The sequence below is a fragment of the Helicoverpa zea genome, chromosome 20 (genome assembly GCF_022581195.2).
Source record: "Helicoverpa zea isolate HzStark_Cry1AcR chromosome 20, ilHelZeax1.1, whole genome shotgun sequence".
NCBI classification, from domain to species: Eukaryota; Metazoa; Arthropoda; class Insecta; order Lepidoptera; family Noctuidae; genus Helicoverpa; species Helicoverpa zea.
This window is the reverse complement of record NC_061471.1, coordinates 431,950-457,164: the sequence shown is the minus strand read 5'-3', so window position 1 is coordinate 457,164 and position 25,215 is coordinate 431,950. Positions and strand designations below refer to the sequence as shown.

The 25,215-nt window shown below is 37.5% G+C and overlaps 1 protein-coding gene across 8 annotated transcripts in view; it reads right to left on the bottom strand.

Moving 5' to 3' along the window:
* LOC124640108 (RNA-binding protein Pasilla) overlaps positions 1 to 25,215 on the bottom strand; it is a 57,817-nt gene that overhangs the window by 31,302 nt on the left and 1,300 nt on the right. For all 8 annotated transcript variants that reach the window (XM_047177753.1, XM_047177755.1, XM_047177754.1 and 5 more), the window contains one exon: positions 5,096 to 5,242. In XM_047177753.1, coding sequence (XP_047033709.1) covers positions 5,096 to 5,242 — 147 coding nt within the window. The remainder of the gene's footprint in view (positions 1 to 5,095; positions 5,243 to 25,215) is intronic.

Below are 25,215 nucleotides of genomic sequence, written 5' to 3'. Positions count from 1 at the left end.
AACATTTCAGCTTTGACCCAAGCGCAGACGAATTATGTTTTAATCTTCATTTTACATACGAACGCCGTGCAAATGGAAATATTTCTCTTTGTATGGGCAGAACTTCCAGAACATTTCTGAGATCAAATGGTTTGATCAAAGGCTCACAAACAAACCTAAAACTAATATCTGAACATGACAAACATCGGAGCCCTATGTCAACGTAACAGGTAAATCAAACAGTCATATTGAATATAAACACAGAGGTGAACTAGAGCGGAATCTGCTCAGATACTTTCGAACTCTGGCCGTGACTTCGGATACCGAAACCATGGTCAACGGGTAAGTAAATAAGTTCAATTGCCACTAAATGTAGTGCGTGCACTGTGTACATAACGTCCATCTGTTAGGTAAATTGCATTTCGAGCAAAATGAATTGTTCATGATCCAAGCTACCAGAAATCCTTTCCAAAATTATCTTCTATTATATCTCTGATGTCATCAATCGCAAGAATATTTTTGGCATCCTTTGACTTTTGGTGTTTTGGTGCCGGATTTAAAAACTCGTAACGATAAAATCCGCGTATTTGTCATAATGGAAAAGTATTAGTATGGTCTTTAACCCATGCTAATGAATCTGTTGTAAGCTGCCAGTCGTACGAGGTGACGCATTGATGACATCGCAGTACTCAAGGTTGCAGACCACCTTCAGTCATAAACACAGAAGTTTTATCTCAATCATTTACTACGAAACCATATTATTTGTAATGATTTTCCTGTCCATTTTCGTAATTCATGCTACAACTATGTTTCCTGTTTTGGCACAACCTTTTATTACTTTTTTTTAAATTATTATTCTATTTTTATTTCTTTGTGTATGTATGGCTTGTGTCAATAAATATCTTTTCTTTCTTTCTTTCTTTCTGTTATAGACCTAAGTAGCTGCTGCAAAAGGTTGACTATACATGAAGTGCTCTTGGTATTCTGGAAATTTCTGCAGGCTAAAACCCAGGTGTAAGAAAAACCGTTTAAATACCACTTCTTCAAACTGTGCCACCTCGTTTCGTAGTCAAGGACCTATCCTGTATAGTCGATGAGTACTATACATCAGTCACATGGAGCCGTGTATAAATAAAAGCTCAAACAAAACGCGAGCTAGTCACGCCACAGCCGCTATGCACCAGGTCAAACACGAGTCGTGCACAGCTCAGCAGATTACACATACTGGCAGCGGTCAAGGCCAGGCCGAGTTAATTATGAATTTATTTTACAGTTAATACCGTGTTGAGTTGGAAAAGGTGTGTCATCATTTGAAGGTCTGACCAGTTTTTGCACAGCTTAGATATTATGAATAATTTGGCTGAGATAATATCCTTAAATAGTCGTAATGAAAACGAATAGAAATAAATTGGCACACAATCGGTACCTTGATGTGCTTTATGCACTAATAGTTATTTAGAAGCTGAATTGTGAAAGTAATACAGATGGCAGTCCCTTTCATTTTCATCTTCTAACTGTACCTCAACGGACAATGAACGGACGAGATCTACAACGATAATGGCTAATAATTCGTCTTTATGGTTAGTTAATCATTCGTTAATAATATATTGTTTTGTCCGAGATACGTCGTAAGGGTTGCACTAATCACAACATAAACACTTCAAAGAGCCCACACTGGGATTACGGAGACGTGACTGGTGGGAGTCGTTAGGAGCACAAATCACGTACACAAACATGCGCAGAAGGAATGTACATCTGTATGTATGATCGTAAAAAATCTGATGCGAGGATAAAACTCACGACACAGAGCAGACGTTTCGCCATTGCGCCATTTAGGTCGAAATTAATGCGAGAGGAGCAAGAAATGTACTATCAGAAGGCCATTTGCCTGCTACCGTAGTAAACTGTTGACATAAAGATGAAAGAAATAGCATTATAGAAATAACTGACCTACCACATGTTTTAAATATAGCACGTCCAAGAAAAGGTAGGACCACCATGAACAAATCGCTATAAAATGTCGTGTGACACCGAAAATGTTGCCCTCATTTAACTTTTCTATTGGTGGTCATTAAAGACCAACTATTAACGGTCATAAAACAATGTATCTACTTAATGTCCCAGCAATAAATTACACGACACAATTCGAGTGTCCCCTCTGCGCAAGTATTGCTAAACACAAAACAAATACACAAGTAGGTTGTTTAGTCTATATTCTATCGGCACCTACTCGCGAGCACTATTAGCCGAGCGCTAACTAACTAAACACATCGTTTCCACTGTGACATAACTCACAACATCAAAGTAAATAGGGGATATCAATTCAAAGACTTTATGTACTCGAGCACTTTTGTTCACTCGGCAACCGTCGTGTCAATAAATAAGAGCAAATACTGGATATTTGATCACCAAAATATTTTAGTCTTAACTAACAATGTCAGTTTATTTCATATAAAACACGATGGGAACGTGCTGAAATTCAGTCGTACCGTCGTAAAATTCATGAAGAAGTAATAAAATAGAAGCATAATGTTGCACTTGCACTAAATGACAAGAATGCGGGACTGCAGGAAATGGCGCGATCATGAGAAGGCTTACATCAAGAATACAGATACTTCGCGTAGAAGACAAAGAGAATAACTGGAAGAATTTTCCACAGTTTTGTGGTATTAAAACCACTTGAGAGAGCTCATTCATTACCAGCCGCAGCATCCGCTAATAGGTGTTTACAGTCTATTTCCAGCCGACCCAATCAGCAAATTAGTGGAGTTAACCAGTTAACCTAAATTTTTGACTAAACAGCATCAACCAATTTGGCACAGGACACACGGTCAGGATAATTAATATCATTCATTGCGCGTGCGCATGTCGTTGCTATTTTTTACTTGTCTGCTTTGTAGATAATGTTGTTTATATAAATAGGATATCCCAACAACTTATTCTGTCATGCTATTTCGTTATTCATGACATTGTGTCTAATTTTGTTTGCTTTGAGAGCATGTCATCTACTTAGAGTGCCATTACAGAAAGATCGCTTCATTTTAGTTGCATAATTTAAAAATGGCGTTTCTGATTTAGTTCATCAATTTCTTATTCTTTATGCGCCGTGGTAGTTAACATTTTAATACACGTACAGAGAGTAAATACTGATGTTAGATATGTAACGTCATGTGCTCGTATCCAAATAAAGGAGCAATGCGTGATCCGAGCTCAGATGCAAATCAGCATTCAAGGATTACTCAACGTTGAGGAGAAAGCCATGTTCATACTAAGCTAAAAATACGAATAAAACGTTTGGTGCTTTATTGACTATGTGGCTATGAGCGTGACTCACAAATGCAATCATGGACTCCGCTATCCGCGACACTATCCGCGTTCGAGCTACAATATTATCAAACAACAGCTTTGAGTAAAATCGATATGTCACTAAGCCAGGATTTCGACTGATGTATTTTTGCTTGAATGATTAAAATTAATGACTCTTTCGAAAAACTTCTCAGAATAAAGCAAACAATTAGAAGAAGTTAAAATAACGAATAATAATTAAATCTGTGCAATTAAATACAATGCCTCGGAAATAATTGCAAATGACGTAATCCCACGCAGTAGGCTTACTGGAGCGATATGGAGTCAGCACGCACTATGGGCGTATTCGTGCAATAAATATCATACCTACGTGTAACTATCCGACCCACACGAAATAAACTAATTGTGTGCGGTTATATTTAGACGTCGATAAAAATAACAGTCACCGCAATCTTACATCATGTTGGTTTTGGATGCAAAAATATGCTTTTGGAATATTCGAATTTTATTTTAAAGTTCATCATCTTTCGTTTTCAATATTTCATATTTCGTTTGACAGGATTGTGTAATTTCTAGTTTAACAGAGCGTTTTGATGGCTATGTGGCTACTCTTTGCAATTTGTTTCATAAATAGTGATCATCTTTTTGAAATGTATATTTTATAACAAATCCCTAACCGAATTTTCTTTAAACAAACAACACAAAACTAGCAACTCACTTCCACAATCGCAATCGGAAACTATTGTCATTTGTGCCTATATGTATTCATAAAGCTGATTCATAATGAGCATATAGAACATTAGAGCAGGGCGACATGTCCAATCAGAGCCGCTTGACTATGCGCATCGCTACGAGGCACCGGCTCGGAAATCGAACCTGACACTGTGACCTACATTGTAATGAAGCGTACTGCTGTGTCGTATTGCGCATTATTATTTTCTATGTTACGTTTGTCGTAACGTTTGTGTGCACTGGTTGTTCAGCTGTTTGTCGCATCCCGTGGGTGTATAGAGGCAGCTCCGTTCTATTGTTGCCATTTTCTGGTTTGAATTTTTTTGTGCATAAAATCTTGCTGTTTTATTTATCTGTATTTGTGTGTAGAGATATTCTAATTTCTGTTAGAAAAACTGCCGAGCAGTCTAAAACTCCTAATTTTACTGATCATTCGAACTTCAATTCAAGTCGACAATGACATGGCAATTTCTCTTCAAATGTATAAAAAGTCATCACAAAACACGCAGAGATATACTTGTTTGTCTATTCAACTTCTACAATTATTACAATCTATAGTTGTGTAAATCTGATCACATGTCGAAAGGCCTTGACACACCTAAACAAATTGGAGTCAAAATCTTGCATGATGTAAGTTGAACGGACCTCAAGATTTTATCGAAGCTTGTTAGTTTGAAAATTGTTGTGGGAATAATTGCGTTTCAACTACCGATGGTAGATTAGGGTAAGGGCACTACCTTTGATGGAAATTTATGAGAAAGCCCGTGGAATGCTGATGATTCGTGAGTAATACCTTGATTCGTTATGTTTCGCTGTTATTTCAATCAACTGCTTTTTTTGTGTATAATCAGTTTTTGTTTCTTCCGTTGTTGTTTTATTGCATGAAGTAGAACGTGGTCACTGGTCGTGAATAGCAAAAACATAAAAAGAGCTCTATTTTTGAATCCACGATACTGGCAAGGAATGGCTCATTTTTTTGACTCACAAAAACAAGTCAATTTATTTTTACTAGATTCTGAAGTCACCTGAACAATATTGCCTAACACATACTCAACATCAACTATAAATATCAACTTACCAGGATAGAAGTCATGGGATTTGGACATCTTGACCCTGGCGCCAGTGTCCTTCTGCAGCTGGGCGATGGTCTCGCCACCCTTGCCGATGATGGCGCCGGCCACCATGGACGGCACCAGCACCTTGAAGTGGTATGTCGGCTCCACGGCTGCAGACATAAAGTAGCATGGTGAGAAACGCCCACGGCAAGGATCAGAAACTGAGCACCGTGTTTTGTTTCATTGCGAATAAAAGAACTACGCGAAATTAATATTTTAGTTAAAATGTAGATTGTAATTGTTGAGAAGCTTTACATAATAGATTAATAGAAGAATAACTACAAGAGGATTTCCATTAAAGTAAACAAGAACTGGGTAAAATCAATGTTTGCTTAGGACGTCTTTATTGTTACAAAGATAAGTACCTACATTACATAAATGTTGAAATTGGGACTTAAGCTTTTAACTAAGACTTCCAAATTACGTATATACGCAAATACCATTCGAAATTGTCGATAAATCAATAACATGATATAGCCCAAAGTCCCAAACCCTTTGAAGATTAGTCGTAAAACCAGATTATACTAATTGCTTCAACAATGTTCTGGATATTCCTCCCAACTCCCGATATAAATAAACCTCGGGATTTGTATAGGTAATTAAAGAAAATAAAACCGAGATTAAATGCGCAAAGGGTTGAATAAATTGGCTAGCTTCGTTGAAAAGGAATCGAATAAATGAACCGAAGATAAAATCTAAACAACAAAACACAGTACTCAGATTCATTTGGCTACATTTAAATTAGGTTTCATTGGATCGTGTAGCCATTGCAGCTTGATTTAGATGAAATCCCAATTTATATGTATTATGTAAAATACATCAGCGTGGAAGCTGGCGATCCAAAGTGGCAGAAAATGGCAACTTTGGAGCACCAGTTCCGGCATAGCTTTCGGATGAGTCAGTGTGAAGTGCATTATTATGTTTGTATGTATTGTAAACCACACCTGCAGGGCCTGTGCTAATGCCAGTCGCGATGACGGTGTATGAAGATTCAATAGCCAACGTCAAAAATACTATATTATTATATTAATTAGCACCAACAGTAGCGTGTTTGGTGACGAATTACATTCGCAAGTTTGTTTTGGCACAGCTTGTGAATTTCAACGTGCCAGTGTTAGATGTGTTTGCTTTAATGCTTTTATTTTAATCTGAAGGCAAATAGTACAGCTTTTAATTATTTTATAGTTATTAATTAACATGCAATTTATATCGCTGAGTAATGCTAGATCTAAACACAGATGGACAAGACGTCGAAGAAAAGCCTGAATGATAGATGATGGATATAAAATGATCCTTCTCCGAAACCTGAGATAAGAAGACACTGAAAGCCACAATATTCCGAAGAAAGATATCAAGTGTACACCAGAAAGTTTTGAAGTTTTGATATTTCCCGGTGGGATAAACAAGAAGAATTTGACAAAGAGAATGAACAAACTTGGAAGGAGGACGAACTAAGTACAGAACAAGTTTCACTTGTTTGTTTTCATGGCTCATATCTAATTACGCATCAAAACGCTGGGTGAGTTCAGGAATCCCGACTGAAACCACATAGAAAGTTATTTAACTTAAACGCAATCTAAAAACCTTATCTCTGAAGAAAATTGCATCAGAATAGAATTTTTTGAACGCAATAATTCAATCAAAAAGTAATTTTGGGTAGGCCTTGACGGGCGCCTCGTGGCTTTTGTAAAGGGCCATTAATCAGGTGCGCATATTGCGTAATATGTACAACAATATGAAGAAACTAGCGTTCCACCTACATTCAATGTGTTTCAATTGAGTGGCATCCCACCGTCTGACGGCGCGTCTCATTTGACCTCATTTCAAATGGAGCATGGCAGTTCACCTGCCACATCTCGCCACAGTAACATATGATCGACAATGCACCATTCATTTTTTTTACGATCTTATGAGGAACTAATCATGTTAAAAGTTAGTTGTTCTATCTTTGAATCTGATGGAGATAAATTTCAGTTAATGGCACGAATAGAGTTGTATTTTTGCATCAACATGGTCGAAGTTGAAGAAAAAAACTGAAACTCATAGAAAAGTCTACAGATAGAGTAAACTGATTACAAATTACAAATATTTTAAAAACGAATCTTTAAATTGATCTTAAAGAAATGGGCTATTTTTCACAAACGCTGTCTTCAAGAAAAAAAAACGGTATAAAATAACGTCACGGAAGACAAGATTTTGAGATGGAAAGATAATACAATGTCTGCGATCCAATATTCTTTTAAAGGAGAAAATACTAAGGAAAATAAGTCTCAAAGACAAGAACAATGGAATATATTTTTGTAGTGAAACATTTTCTAAAACGATTTAGAATGCAAGCGTTGCAAATCATTTTCTTTTCAAACACCGCGAGCTAAAAAAGGGTTGTCATTGATTTATAGATCTACATGACGTAGCCAAACGCCAAACTGATGAATTTGTTATAAGCTTTCTCTGCGTCATCGCTATCGTACATATCATGGCCGATAATTGGCTTTTATTCAATTAATGTTACAACCAATACCGTATTAGTGCAAATCCTTTACGCCGTATAACTTTAGGGATCTCCACCTCGCCTCCAAAACAGAAGTTGTTCATTTAATTACTACACAACAGGAAAAGCTTCATTAATTAACCAGAATTCTTCGGGGGTGGCCCATTATAATTTGTCATAAATTAAAACAATACTTGAAATTTTTTTTTCATTTACGAGTTGCACCCATTCACATCAAAATAAAGAGCCTCGGACAATGGAAAAGAATTTTTCCGAGAGAAAGATTTCTATGTACAATCTCGTCATTATCTGACTAACAGAGGAAGGAGGGTAAAGAAAAAAGCCTTCTTTCTACCCCACCTAACAATAGAGATCTGAGGCTTATCCGCCCGGCTCGGAAGCTGGTAATCTAGACTGACCATTGACGAATAATTTCGTCATACTAAGATTAATTTCGCACTCACTTGTTCCATAAAGTCGGTTTATCAACGATTACAAGCCTTTATAGTGTTAGCAAGTTTTCTAACAAAAGGTTTTTCTACTTCAGAATAATAATAAGCTCCAATTCGGGAGTCAGGTTGCTCTTTGACAAAGGAGCTTATTTAATGGCACGCTCGTGGTTGTTCGTGTTCTTGTTTTTTCGCTTCGATTATTTTTTAATAGCAGTCTTCCTTAGAGTGGTGTTCGTGTCGTTGCTCATAGAAATCAGAGGAACATAAATAGGTGAGTTTGCCGCACCGTTGCCGCACCTCCGCCGTGTTGTAGGTCGCGACCTTACGGCACACGTTGCCAAGTGCCGGGTTTGGCAATGCTAAGCCTCTAAAAGTTTGGCGATGCAAGCTTTTCGACACGAACATATTGCTTTCGCTATAAATGCTCATGTAACAAATGCTACCTCTAACGAATTAAGACGGGTAACAAATTATTATAACATGCCTCCCAGCGCCAGCAGTAACCGAATGTACAATCATATTTTTATTACCAAATTACAATATGCAAATAGCGATACGCTCGTCTGATCATGTGACAAGGGATCATGAAAGCCCAATGTATGCCAGATGATACTAGCGGCGGGTTGTTTTGTGCAAATATAATTGTTCGTTTAAATTGGCTTCTCTCATAAGGCGAGGCTATGTATCATGAGCTTTGTGTCCTTGCTAAGTCTGAGCAATGTGCATTCATCTGTTTAGCAGTAACGCGTAATGAGACTTAGTTGCGAGCCACTGACCACATCGCTAGCACTACAAAGTATTTATTAGGATAATTTTAAATTCTAAGTGGTCATTTTATACTCTGCTTCGTGTTGAAGTCGCTCATAATTTATACATCGAGGTTCAAGTAAACACAAAGTTGAAATGTTGCGCTTAAAAACTGAATTGCTACTTATTACTATGATATGCATTTGTGTAGACCACAAGATATTACACGGCCATCATGCGGACAAATGAAGATTTTACGAGTATAAGCGGGGTGTAGAGAAATCACGGCCGGGTATAAACCAGACAATTTATAGCATGGAAAGCCTACTATCACATGTCGCCAATAAATTGCCGTGACTTGAGTGGCAAGTGAAGTCTAAAGACCATTGCTGTCATGAACAGATTGTCCCGAGCGACCCGGCGTCATTGACAATCAATCGATACTAACAATTGACTTTGACGTCAAACTGGCTTTCATCGACTGTTAGCCGTCGCTTTAATATGCTCTAGAGCGAAATCTGTGTCACTGGAGTCCCTTTTTGTTCATATTTAAAGACCGGACACAAAGCCTGAAAGAGGGCGGAAGATACGAGAGGCCTCCAGCCACCACTGAGTGAATGTAGGCCAAATAGATAGAGATCTTTTAGCTCGCCAAGATTGAATTTGCTGGGTAGTCAAAATGTTGTTCCTCCTACGTACTTTTTAAAATCACGAACCTCAAAGGCTACTAAAGAATAGGTTAGAGGTCAAATCGCTCGAGTATTTAGGAATATGTTGCTTAGATGATATAGAACCTGTGCTCTTATTATTCTTATCTCAATAATAAAGGGCAATCAAATACTAGAAGTAATTAACTTTAACAATGGAATTCAGTTTGCACTAACAGTGTACTCAGAGTGACCGGTTTGAAAAATGCGCAATAGTAGGTAACTGGCTCAAGATAAAGTACCATTGAGTGCCTACTCCATATAAATATGTTTTCGTCGTGTTCCCATTCCAGGAGGTACTCAGCTCGCACAAAGCTTCTGGCGTTTCATCTTCGCGCTTTGATCTGAAGCTGCTGCCGAGATTAATGGGGACTTTGTCTCCCATTCGCATCATACCTCCACGGAGCATACAGCCGCAAACTTTGCCTAACATCCAAGTAATTAGTGATTATTACCCGCGAGAGCAATGTTTCCGACGCGCCATTTTAAAACTTTTTCTTAGACTGCGGCACTCCAACTCCTGGCTTACGCCATATTGTCAGCAACAAAATAATAAACGTGAAAAGCTTTATAAATTCCCGGATCAACTTGGCCACGGCGGTTCCCCAAACGTTTTAATCTTCTCAAAGTTCTCCTAAAGCGTACCAGTACGGGCGGTACCTATTTATTTTTACCACATTTTAGCAAAATGGCCGCGGGTGGCTCTAATAAATCACGCGTGATCCGATCACTCGTCGGGCTCCGTCCCGCTGAGCTGTGAGGTTATCTACGGCTATCTAAAAAAGGCCCATGACGACATAACGATAGCCCCCGTTTGCACACCAAGCATGCATTATGCATGAAATTTATCCAACCTACTTACCACAACAAACAAAATATGAACACAATCGAGGTTACAGTTATCTACCGAAAATATTTTAATTTATGAACATTGCTCATTCTAGCTTACTTTGATGTCATGTCCTCATAATGTCTCATTTAGTAATTACCTGTAAATACTTAGAACTCGTACATAATGTAAACAATGTTCTGGGTATTCCAGAGCTCAGTGGAATTATGTCTAAAGTTTCGGATTGTCTCAGTGAACCCTTTGCGTTGGAACAGTTATTTGGCACAGTGCTGGAATGGTCGGCTAAATTCAGGACACAAACCGAAGTAATGCAAATACCGAAGGTAGAATACGAACGGAAATGACGCAAGAGGGAGGGGGTCCCGCCGCGGATACAGCTGTCAATAACTCAGACGTGCTGTATAAAGGCAACTTTGAAAAACAGACGCGTCCCTTCCCCCGAGACTATCTCCAACTGGAAAAATGCAAAATTGGAAAACCATTATGGCTCATTTATAAAACTTATCGACTTCTGCCGCAAATTCCTAGAAACGATCCAGACTGTCGGACTTTTTCTACTCATTAATTTTCTATTATAAGAATTGTAACGAACAATTCATTTTTGTGGTTTTAGTCAACTGGGATAGAAATGTCGCAATTTAATATTCAATTTTCCAATCCAACTTTCATTTATCTTTGTTTAAAGGGCTATTAGAGGTATAATGTTAAGCCCCCAACTCCTGTAATGATTACTGAAGTTACGTCGTTCCAGGACTTCTTATGTATGTACATACTAGCTGGTGCCCGCGACTTCGTCTGCGCAGGTTTAGTATTTCGAACAATATGTTTACAAATTGTAGCCTATGTGTTATTCTGATGTATAAGCTATATTATTGTAAAGTTTCATTAAAATCCATTCAGTTGTTTTTGCGTGAAAGAGTAACAAACATCCATACATCCATACATACAAACTTTCGCGTTTATAATATTATAGTAGGATTTTTCCGTTAAGTTTAATGGTGAGCATGTTTCGGGACAAATTCACGTCTGACTAGATATCGCGATTTTGTAAGATACCCCAAACGTTACAGATTATCATTTTTCTTCCCTGAAGCTCGCAATAAATCATGCAACCCAAAACCGAGTTTTTATAATATTATTTGCTGAGTAATACTAGCGACTTGCTATGAGGAAAGTAGTAGGCAATATAAATATGGAAACGGCTCTTACACTTTAATTTCACTGAAAAACTCACCAAAGACACTTCTAAACATTCCATATTTTATTGGCGTTACTGTGAATTCAAATATTTTTTTCCTCATTATTAAAATGTCGACTTTATAAAGCTTTCAGGGTGTCCTTTCCTCATTCTACAAAATCTTTTAAGAAATATTTATTTCTAGATAAAATTACTATCAAAATAATATAAAAAGTGAGTTCATTAATTCAGGCTTATTTCTTCATAATTTGCCTAACTTGAAAGAAAGCCAACTACAGATCCATATTATTTCAAGATTAAAAAAAAAACGACAATCCAGTAAATCAGAGATTATGACGAACTAATACATAAGACAATACACACATAGAGCCAAATAGAGAAACACAAACAGCCAATGGCAACATCGTAAAACACGATTGGAGAAGATTGCACGACGATGCACGATGACGCGCGACTGCACACAACATTTGTCACGACGTCGTAAACACGAAACAATTTACAATAACCTGTTATACAGACGTTTATACGAATTGACATCGAAATTAACGACTCGAGCTGCATGAGCTAGGAACCAAATGTAATACAGGTATGTTGGCGGACTTTAATGAACGTGACTACATGATTAATGATCACAGTTTAACGTTATTACACGTTTCGGAGCATTAGTTCTAATCTGCGGACATCCGAATGAGTTTCTCAAAACTTGTATAAATATACTTGTCCTTCATGCGCTTCTCATTGAATTTTTGTAAATAGAAAGAAGTAACGCATAAACAGGCAATTTTCAATTGAAAAGCAACTCGATAAAATGAATCGGCAATAGATTGATACGAAACCGATTCCAGAATCAAGACATCTAATCGCTTTCGGCACTCGAAGGGTTCAAGCACGGAGGAGAAAAGACTAGCGGAGATGCCCTAACGCAGGTAGGTCACGCGCCTTCAGGTAGGTCAAATACGTCACGACTACGTCACGGCAGGCGTGGCTGGACACCGCCCATATACCGTCCTTCACGTCTAACTGACATCTTGTCATAGTTGTATTTTTACCATAATTTCAAGTGATTTTATTTGTAACTCGATTAAAACGATGAAATGCGCTATCATTAATTGTAGAAATTGCTCAGGATCCAAACTCAAACATACCATAGGATAACATTTCACGTGTAAGTAATATTTTAACTTTAAAACATATGTTTTGCTAGAGACATCTGTCGTCGAATAGCTGCATTTCTAGAACCTCTAAGTGAATTTGTATTATTTTCGTATCAATCTTGTATCAATGTATATTATTGGTACCAATTTTTGCCTTAAAAAGCAGCTTCATTTTTCCTTGCATCCTACTAGTATTTTTATAGATTATTTACAAACCAAAACATATGATATATTATCATGAAAATTTAAAATTATAAAAACACCATCTTTCGGTAAGTAGTCGACTTAATATTTGAAGTAAAATTGTGTTCATCAAGCAAGACAGAGAGATCCGTTACAAAATTAAGTGCTACGAGACATCGAAAATTCAATCACCCGTTCTTAAAAAAGGTCTTATATAAAAAAGCTGCAATTATCTTAAAATTAATCATAACTCTATGTATTTATTTTAGTTTTATCTAAGAAACAAACAAAAAGTTTAAAAAGTACTTTTGTAAGAAGATTTCTCGATATATGTCAATATGAATTTCTTTGTTAGGGTGGATGAACAAAGATTTTCCTGTCTATCGCTGTATAGAAGGAATATTTATTTATATTTTAGGTAGATACTGTGTTATTTTAAATATAAGATGCGACGAGAATTTGCGTAGATTTATTTATATACATCATCAGCAATGTTTTACATATTTATATCTCTATTGCCGTACATACTTTTTGAATGGACCTTTACTCAGAGCAACATCCGACATATAAAGTCTGCTATTTAAGCTTTGGTTTCCTAGGAAAGCGTGCCGTCATATAGCGGCCGTAATACAGCGGTGAATGACGTCACCAGAACGTTGTCTATGTAAAAAAAATGGGACGGTTTCCTAGAGAGCGGTAACTGACGCCGTAACTTCAAAAAGCGGTGCCGCCATTTGCATGACGGCCGTCTTGACGGTATCAGATAGTTTGGCGAACGTTTTATTGAAAGCGGTGAAGCTTTTTTAATACGTATTTGAGTTTTTTTTTTCGGAACAACGTCAAAAATTAATTACAACTCTTGGAGCAGCGAGGACGACGAAATTTTAATAGATTTCGTTCGTAACCACGAAGCAATATATAATATAAAAAGTAAAGATTATAGAAAAAGTCAACTAAAACAGAATTGGTGTCGTGAAATTTGAGAAATATTAAATAAAACAGGTTAGTAAGTATGATACAACTAACAAAAAGTTTATGACGGTGTGTTAAAACGGCCGTGGAACTTTCCACATGTCATCACCGTAAAGACGACCGTCTATTTGCGTCCGTAATATGACGGCCGCTATATGACGGCACCGCTTTCCTAGGAAACCCAAGCTTTAGTGGATGCGCCGTTATGATATAGGTACATAGTTATGAAAACTCTTATTTGATAAACACTGTCCCTATAATTTTAATTCCCATTTTTCTTGGTGTATTTCATAATATGGCAACATCGAAAATAACAACAGTCATCATCAGCACGGTTCTAGAACAAATTTTCATGCTTGTCACGCCATAGTGGCTAGTAGATGAACTAACACAATGACATAAGTTGATACTGAAATTACGCCATGGGGGTATTTTAGACCCGTGGTGAATAAAAAATATTTTTAATCGAGTCTCCGTTTAATGATTCCTAGTATAATTATACCTATTTCATTTCTGGGGGAGTAAATAAATTGTTGTGAGGCAAGTACTCTGCACAAGATAATACTTATTAAGTATTATTTTTTAAACTTTTTATCTCTCTATTTTTCTTCGTTCATTTCAAGTGAATGCTTCTTCAAACTTTCTAATTCAATTACTATTTTTTAAGAATTATTAACTTTGAGTATTTACTTTTTAGTATGTCACTAGTGGTCGATGTTAGTTTAGGGTTAGATTTTAATCATCCTATTCCACGCTAGATGGATTTACAAAAAATGGGTGGCTTCCCATAAAAGGCGTATAAGGGTGGAGCACGGGTGGAGCCAGTAACGTTCCTCGTCCCCCGCTCACCCGAATTTTGGCGCGCTGCTTTGTTAGGAGATTTTACGTTAGGGCACCTCCGCTAGTCTTTAGTCCTCCGTTGGTTCAAGCATGACGTCGGATCGTATGTTAACTTCGTTAAGGTCTACGCCCATATCGGTAAATATCGTGTGTAAATAGCCAATCTCACTTCTGATTAGGATACCACTCAACCAAATTGGACCATGATAGGACTGGCGCCCAACACGGAAGCTCCTGGCGATATCCATTGTGCCAATAAACTTAATCAAACTAACAATTTATCAACGCTCCAAATAACCGCTGACGATAAACACCTAAGATACAATTTATACTGGGAATAGCTGATATTTTATGGACATTCATTGCGGTCAGACTGCGAAGAGTTCTCAAATAAAACATCAAACTTTACACCGTTGAAATAATAAAATGGGGATAATTCGTTTTGTGTATCTCATTTCTCTTTAATGTCAGTCATTATGTATTCAATTACACTTTACGGCGGGCAAGCTGGTGGGTATTTTAGAGAAACACTTGTACCCTCATCCGGCGAGGGCGTACTTCCTTTAGCGCTTGTGCCAGATATAAAGTCGCTCTCCAGAAGGCCGACAAGCTCTTCAGCTTCATCAACGCTTTTCACGGGTGCTCGCTCGGCGACATTCAAATATGACGGTTTAGCTAGCGATTATCCCGCATTGACGACTGCTCTGCGTTCTGACGGAATCTCAAGTTTAATTACGGAATGTGGGTTCATGTATTTTGGGATAATAACTTTGGTTTTATTGCATTTTCTAGTTCATATCTTAAAACTTTATGGACACCCATTTCGACTTTGTAAAAAATAATTATTACATCGTTTAACATGAGAAATAAGACCAGGTAAAATATATAACCCACAGCGCGACCAAGACGTGTTATGTAAAACAATTTCCTCTCATCGTTACTAACCTCAGTAAACCACGTGTGGACGTTGAACCTTGAATATAATTCTCATGAAGCTCTTCGGTCTCTAAAACCTGTTGTTTTTAAGGACCACAAACCGAGGCAGTCGGTGAATAAAATTCATCTTTATTGAATTTCTTCGAAATAAAACGGTCACAAAATAGCGGTGTGGCTGTAGTGGGTGCTTCAATCCACTAGCTGTGACCTACTTCAGTGGTTTTCAAAGGCTTACAGTTTGATTCTGCGGTAAAGTGAACATCGGACACTAGTTTTGAAATATTTGGGAGGAAACGCGTGTCATATTTCATACGGCATTTTTTGAAACATATTTTATTTTTGAAATCTGTGCTGAAAGCTATCGTTGCGAGTGACAGGAATCTAAAGTTTCAGATCCATCACAGAACGTCGGTTCAAACAACATTTTCAGCGACATTTATTTCGAAACTGCAAAAGTTGAACAAAGTGAGCTCGAAAGTCTGTACATAAGTGTACCGTCAGCACAATAGCGTCAACAACCCTGGACGTGCCTTTTGTTACATCACTTTAAAACCACTAACTTGTTTACTACCTTTTATTCCGGCATATTTCGCGGCGGCGTTTCGACGCGCCCATTAGGTGCTAAATCTTAAATATTTATAGTACGAGTAGGTACACTCCGTAGTCAAATTATTGTACAGTAAATTACAATTCATGTCCTAATTTTCCTTGTAATTGTAACGTAAAGCGAATTTATGTTACTGTCTACTAATAATATAAGTTTGAGTATTGAGGCCGCTGTGATCTTGCAAAAATAGATAAACCCTGTATATCATGCGTGAATGAATGACCGTTTTTATTACTATAATATCTCTACGCAGTTATCTGAAAAGTTGTTTGAACCTAAAATATAGGACAAACGATGTAGAGAAAATATTTGTTGAATAACTTTCCACCTTTTTCCAAACTACGTAGCATGTGCGCAATGGGGCGAATTGGGGTAAAGTTTCCTGGACAGATTCCGACGAAAGCTGAACTGCGCTGTCCAACAGCGAAAAACATGGAGAGGTGCCAGTGCCGGCCAGTCGAGGCATCTTCATCGATTTCCGTGACGTAATTTTGTGTTGAATCGTCCGCATAGAGCAGTTCATGTCCCAAATCTCTGTGCCGAATCTGTGGCACATAGCGATCGGAATCAGTACGGTTTCGTGACATAAGCGACTTAATGCACTTTCCGTGATACCAGTTCAGCATTTCACAACATGAAGCGTGGCGTGGGCGGCTCACACGCGACTCCGTGCAATCGATGTGTGCTGCACCAACCGCTCAATTATTGATACGCAAGGCCATCGTGCGACCGTGGACGGAATTTCAGTCCAGCAACATAATTGTACTAAGCACGATATTAATATAAATCATGGCGTAATAAAGACATTACTCATGACTACACCAGGAATTTGTGTTAGTAACACTACATTCAATAAACATAAATTCACAGGTTAACGATCGCTCTGAGAGCTGAAGCGTCCAAAATCACTATTTGCTTTGATCTTTGCAAAATCAAACTCGGTTAGTAATCAGTCTTAATAAACTTTCGGAAGACAAGCCTAAAGGTTTTCGGGAGTTCAACGGGGGTTTGCGTAGTAATAACAACTTTTATAACTTGAAATAACATCCGAATTCAGCTTGCCCTTATAACGACGCCTAAGCTGGACGTTTGAACTCTTCAATTAGAAAATGTACACCTTCCATCAGTGAAAGTCTCCCAAAAAGAATGTAGGCCTCTATGCCATACTGTAATAGTTGCGTCAGAGTGTGAGTACATTTGGATAAAAACGAAAGTGCCTAGCGCCTGCGCATCCAAACCGCTAATAAGCGCTTATTGTGTCGACAAATTATAGTGTGGAACCATAATTGTATACTCGTTTTGAGTGGTAAATACCGGTTTTATAACTGCATTATTTTCATTAAAAATAAAACTAATTTCTTAATATGTCAAAGACGTATTGTTTTGATTTGTATTAATGTAATTGTATTCATTCTTTAGTAGATCTAGTACTTAGTAATCAAACTGGCACATCTATTGTGTAAGTATTACCTAGTAAATAACAAAACGGCAGCTTGGAAACGATATTAATTGAAGATCTATTTGGGAGCAAATGTTATCAGATTCCTATGTTAATACAAGCACATTAGTTTTGCTAATAGACTGTAAATCTTTCCTTGCTCCTTTTTCTAGTCCTTTGTTCCACATGCGGGTTGAAAGGACCAAAATGGTTACACAACCATGTCATCATCCATTAACAAGGAAGAAGAAAACAAAAAAAAAACAGCTTATTTTTGGTCATTGAGCGCAATTACAGTGGTAGTTGATAAGATAAAGTATATCAAATAGGTTAGTTGGCTCTGGGGTCACCGGCGCACGTTTCGCCACGCTACTATTTTTAGCAATATCGTTAAGGATAAACGTGGGTGTGACGCAAGTGTCGTCTAGTGTACACAACATGATCGCCGATGGAAGAGACACTTTGTATCGATGTCATCTGATTTGAGTGACGTGGCTCCGGACGCTCAAGTACCGATGTCGATATGATTGGGCCGTTTATACGGACGACAGGAGACGTATTCTGTTCTACTTCAAGTTTTACTTTTTTTTGAAATTTTAGAGGTTGGTGATCACTTATACAAAAATAAAATTTTGATAGTTGTCAATAACATTAAACCTAGCTCTTCAACGAAGAAACCCTTTATTGAAATATTGCAAACTTATAAGGAAATTCTAAATACTATATTACCCGAAAATGTTCGTCCTCTTAATATCGAAATAGAAAAGTTGCCAACACGCTAGTCCACAAGTTAGGGGCGATTACGACTACTGCGTAACTTTTAGAGCTACACGACAGTTACTGCTTGATTTATCAAGAAGATTATCAAACTTCGCTAAATTGGTACTGGAGACGTTATGGACTTAATAAAAGAAACTATTAGGCATAATGATACGGTAGTCAGTACAGTAGCCGACAATATTACGGCGTAATTAGAAAGCTACGTGATCTTGTCTCAACGATGATGTGACAGTTATAAAATTTGTTAAGCGCTCCCTCTCACTTTTCATGTCATTAGATTTTCGTTTTAGAGCATTTAGATATGCTGTTTATAAATTAGATACAAACCCTAGTCCCCACGAGACCGGAAAGGACGGAGTATAAATTGTTGGCCGGAGCCGGGGACCATATCGTCACGAAATATCGTCGGGAAATGTTTATGACCGCCTTATCCCTATTTACAGGCATCGCGGCAGGTGTCGTCCTACCGCCCACGTTACATTGTATACAAAATAAATATGTACGATACGAAACGACATGAACTCTATTTAGGGATTAGTTGGGGAATATTTTGTACATTTCCTACTCCTCAAGACGTTAGAAGTGTTCACACGTGGAAGGGATTCGGAACGAGAGATCTGTTACAATGTCATCCATGTGCACAACATTACCGCACAGATAGTTGCCGCATGAACACTTTTGGAGCGCTGACATTGGCATGAGTGACCGCTACGCACCTGACCACGTCACGCTGCGCAGTCGTGCTCCGACCATTAGATAACTTAATGTAAGGTTTGCATCAGAAGATCAAGACGTGACTGAAAGTGATCTCTAGATTATGCAAAAAAACTTTCACTGCTCTAGATGCGACCACTATAAACGCCATGGTGACCCGAGGGCGTTCAATGTCGGCTTTCTCGAAGTCCTGTCATCACGTACACGTAACTCGGAGCCAGCTGTCGCGAGATATTTTTGACGCGAGTATTAATAGGTCAATGAGATTCACAATTGAGTTCAGGACGCGTGGGGGTAATTTGTTACTTTTTGTTTCCGAATACTCCGCTGAAACTATTCCAATGACATGTCTGTCTTGATGAGTTCACAATATTGTGACACTCGTTCATCAGTTTTTGGACGTGTAGTTTCTCTCCTGGCTCATGAGGTTACGGTAGAAATAGAGGTTTTCTTTTGTAAAAAAATCTATGTACCGTAAATTGCATATAATAGGAAAATAGCAACAACATTACAGACAATGCGCATCCATATCAGCAAAGTACACGACTCTCAATTGCAATAAATCAGTACTAACAACTAATAAGAACAAATCAAAATGGTCGCTTATTGTCATTCAGTTGGCGATTGCGCACGCGCATGGCTATTGTGACAATTTCATTGGTAATGCGCATCGATTGCCACTGATAAACGTTGTCGATAAAAAATCACTTTAGATTATTATTATCACGTAGAAAACTAACTTCTAACATCATTAGCAGTCGGTTGAATTTCGATTGATAGCGGTGGGTAGAGATAAAACGTTGTTATGATAAACAAACCGAACGTTACGATTATTGCTTTATTAGATGTGTGTTTGTACTACGGAATGTAATTGTTGAATTTATTTTTACGCGTATAAATACGAATAGAATTCTCGCGGTCACTAAGAAACTATTCATACAGCGAACTGTGATTCATTCGGGTCTAAAGTTCTATTTATTACTATCAACAACAAAATGCATTTAAATTATTGTTTTACAGCAAAACAGAAACGGAGATCTTAAGGTGAAAATGTAATCTCTTGTTACCTGTCAGCCCAATTTAATCCTACAGACACTGGGCAGAATTGTCCGAATATTCAGAGCCCAGAACAACAATATTTTGCTTCAAACTCGAAGTTTCTAGACACAAAACGCAAATCCATTGAGCTATACCTGGTCTCCGATTTAATAGCATGAATACTAACAACAATCCTCGTCCAGAATGCTAAACAGTCGTTCAGATCGATTGCAGACTTCATACCTTTTGCGTAGCAAAGGACCAATTTGATATACAACGACTAGGAGCCAGTCTTGTATTTAAAGGCAGAGATTTTATAAAGTAACATTTTTGTAATCGAAATATCTGCCTAGAATATTAATTAAAAGGTAAATTAAAATTTTCGCTAGAACAGCTGCTTCTGAATAAAAGTAATTTTTAAATTAATAGCTATTCTCCACAGCACTCAATTTTACCTAAAACTTCATTTAAAACTAGGTTTTGTAATTAGGTTTCAATTTGAGATACACTTGCTTACTGATAAGATAGTGTTATCAGCCAGTACATCGGCAAATTATAGGATAATATGAGAGCTCGTTATCGGAGTTCGAATGGTATTGATAAATAATGTAAATGTTATCTTTTAGGAAGCGTCTATGTGGCCTTATGTAATCTAGTTGCTAGATATAGTTGCAAGCAAGGTTACTCCACTCAATAGTTGCAGTACTTAAAAATAGACGTGCATATATTAGAAAATATTTACAATTTGTATTACTTTGCCAAATAAATGAAAATGTGAAATGGCGTCATTTTGTAGTTTTTTAGTTTCCAAAATTGACACTGTGGTTCCAACAATTACGAAGCTCTACAAACAATTCCTTTGTTAGAAAATTCAACTTTGAACTTTTTATAAACTATTTAAATAATGTACTCAAAATATTTGCGCTCATAAATGACACTAGCTTTAAATATTATTTCTTTACACGAGGTACAAAGTGTACTTTCGTTTTAACATTTCACAGTTGACGCGGTCCTTTTGGTTTCCTCGGGCACAATCCTTTGAGACAACACGCTGTATTTGTTTAGAGAAACTATTCCTTTATCCCGCTTACAGAGACATTTACTACGCGAATAAATTATATTCCCTCTAAAGAGGTAACCCGTGGGAGTTTTTATACTTTGAGTAAAACGTCCAAAGCTGTTGGGGTTTATCGATTTTATTGGATAAAAGGGTAACACCCTGAAATCTGTTATACCGCAGTGCTGTTGGAAACGGATTCTGTGTACAAATAAAATGTCTTATATTGAGCCAATATTCATGCCTTCTTAACTTTTATTCAAGCTGAATTTTGAGATACCAAGACACAAAATAATTGTGAATCTGTACCACGCTAATAAGATAAAGAGAATATACAATAACATGGACGGGAGACAACGATAACAAGATTATATTTTATTCCTTTATTTAAATATTTATGATTGGATCCACGAGGATGCTGCGGGGTGGATACAGAGACAAGCTCAAAGCCTCCGGCCACAAATCTTTTGCGCAAAACATTATGAGAAGGTAAATCATAACCCACATACATAAAATGGAGTGTACCTACCTGTATCTATGGCTCGCGGTTTTTCCGCTGCCATCGGAAAAATCTGTGATTTGGTTCGGTTGAATTTATGGAGACGTTTGAACAAACAAATCAAATGTCGTTACCTTTTATGAAAATAATGGCCTCAAACGAAAGCTTTCCTACCTTCCAGAGTAAGAGTTTACACGGCCAGAGAACAAAAACTAGAACCTACAATTAATCAGTAATTTCAGGTGTACAAACAATGAACCTTTCCCTTCCAAGAGGGCCGGCTCCCCCGAGATGCGCGCTGAAGGACCACAGTACAAATTGCGGACAAAACAAATATTTATTTCAACACAATACCTCTTCGCAGCGGCCTGTTTGCACGTAGTTACGAACTTATGATACGGGCTCCCGTGTTTATCATGCGTCGTTAAACGCTCGGTTTAACCTTAATTGGCAGTTACGTTTGTGGTGACGGAGCATTTTAAATAAAAGGTGGCGTATACGAGATGTTGGGTACATCTGTTAGCCTGGGGATCTAGGAAACTATCATTTACTTCCAGCTTCCAGTAGCCGACCGCAATGGTTCGGCATTCGGATGCGTGCGGTTTTCGCTTGATGACAATACTCCTCGTCCGGAATGCGGTTGATTTGGACCTTAGGATTTATTTAACAATGTCTAAAATAGACTGCTCGCTGAATAAGGTGTTTTCTTTTCGAAGTTTTCTTGAATATGTTAAAAACGCCATAAAAAGTGTAATAAAAAGTATACTTTAGTCAAAGTTGGCAGCTTAAGCTCATCACGACATCGTTAATTTTTGCGAGGGGAACACGCAAGGATACTGCGGTTAATGATAATAATATCGCTTTTAAAATTCCTGCTGCGAATGTAATGATACAAGAAAGGCTACCTTTAAAACTCTCTTGTTTGAATTTGCTGAGTATTCAGATGAACCATTTCACAAAGTGACCATTGAAAAATATTGAGACGTAAGTAAGTAGCCATGAAATTGGTGTTTTCTATTCGAATAATATTTCCATACAACGAAGGACTGAAACTAACTTGAATTTCATGTAACCTGGTCCTTTTATACGTAGAGTGGGCGTTTAATTAAAACAAAAATATTCATCTGTGTAATGAAATAATTAATGTTTCTCGAAATATCTGACGAGCGATTTCGTTACGATTGAAAAAATGTGTAAACAATTTCTGTCAACATTTAGACGGATAATAAATACACCAGTCGAATCGCTATTTATTTAAGTCAGTTCAGAACATTAATATATTTACTTTACGCCCGTCTAATAAATATTTGAATTTTCTGCCGAATTATGATGATCTAACCGTGGTGTGATTAATTGTGAAACCAAAAAGGTTACAATTCCCTTGACATTTAGTACGTGTGGTTACCTCGAGCGCTGTCGACGAACCGTTCGCGGGAAGTGCGGTAATTATGTGCGCTGCGGCGAGCGCATTAGTTTCATCAAATTAATTAATAAAGTATCATTACCGCACATTAAAACGTGCTAATTAATGGTGCTTATGTACGGAATGGACTGCTAAATATAAATTTAGTTCATGGCTTCTAAACAATGTGTAGGCAGTGGCAGCGGGGATGAATCGCTTTTACACCGACCTTTGTTGTATTGATAGGTAGGGCAAAGATTGATATAGATAAGAGTTTATTCAATATTTGGACTAAGGAGAGATCTTTTGATTTTCTGTCCTTTTACAAGTTTACATAGTGCTCCTAATCAATTTGACTCAAATAACATCAAAACCAGGTTACACGATCTAAACCAACACGATACCCTGCGTAAACATTTGACACGTAACCCAAGAGACAACACTTGACAAATTGCTGCCAACCTTCAGGCTAATCAAACTACCCCGCAACAGACAATAGACCCTAACGCGGAGCCATTATGTTGAGAATCATGTGGCCACGCTAAATGTGCACTCAGTACCGGTAATGACCTTGCTTGTCATCAATCTAGTGTCAGCAAGACCTTCACATAGTTACTAAACTTATTGCTTTTCATTTACGTTTGAAAAATAAGCTTCGAGATTACATAATTATTTGGATAATTCATAAAGGTTTCTTTGTAAAATCTAGCGTATAATAAAGGCCGATTGGCAATCGAAAGTCACCGTCTCTGCCAGAACCAATTTGGCAAAAATTCGGGGAAAGCTCCGTAAACGTGTAAATTATTTTCTCACAAATACCTATGTAGGAAATGTAATGCTTGTACTTTATGGACAATATAGAAATTGATGCGATACCTACTAGGCAACACGACCGATATTGTATCAGTAACGTGCTATCGTAAATTTTCCATAACGCATTCAGTCGCATTTCCGCGTAGATTTAATAGAGATGATTCTCTGTCAGGGGTAAAACATAGCTAGGGAAGTTTGCCGGCGCAGCACAATGGCCGGGCTTGCTGACCGCGGCAATACCGCGCCGTAATTAGGGAACAAGGGCACAAACGCCACCCCTTCGCACAAAATCTTACAACTAATCTTGCGGAATTAAAAGGCTTGGTTTTGCTTCCTCTGTGCCACAGGAATGCTCTCAAAATCACCCCTAGGGAAGAAATATATTTTCGCAGATCATCTATTTTATGATTTATACTAAAAGTATACAACAGCATGAGCAGAGTACAATAACAAATCAAAAGAATATTGCTATAATATGAATGTAGACACGACGACATTCTACCATCTAATAGATTACAGATGCTCAAGGTAGCAGTAGATCACACTTACTGCAGTCATACAGTGAGCGATATACAATCCTTGCTTCTTCACATAGCAAGCATACTCACTCAACTTATGCTAATAAGATTTTTTTAATGATGGTGATACAGTGCCAATCTATATTACTTGTGTATTTTATAATTTTAATGATTTTGATTATGCAAAATAAATAATGTTAATTGTTCCAATTGTTAGTTCTCATTGAAGCCAATAAAAATCAAAGCGAAAAAATAAACACTTTGTCAAAGAAGAAGAATGAGAAGAATACACCAAAATAATAAATGGTAGAAGTTCTGTACATTGAAGTGGATGTTCACACCAACGATGCAACGACTAAGCCATGGGTTGATCGGTGTGAGGCTAAGTACGACATGGCTCACGACAACGAGGCAATGTTTACTGTGCACGATGGACGATTAAACGATAAACGCTAACACCTACGCAGCCCGCTCACACTCTGCTGATGTATTCTACTGTTTTAGCACATTGCTCTATTGTACAATATTGACATTAATGATTTACATAAAATGATGAATTAAGCCACTTAAATTTAATATCAAGATTATTATATTTTGATAAAAACACACAGATGTGGGATGTGGAAACCTTTTAAATTCATGAAAAACAGTTTTGACTGAGTCAGGAATGATTTAATCATTATTTTA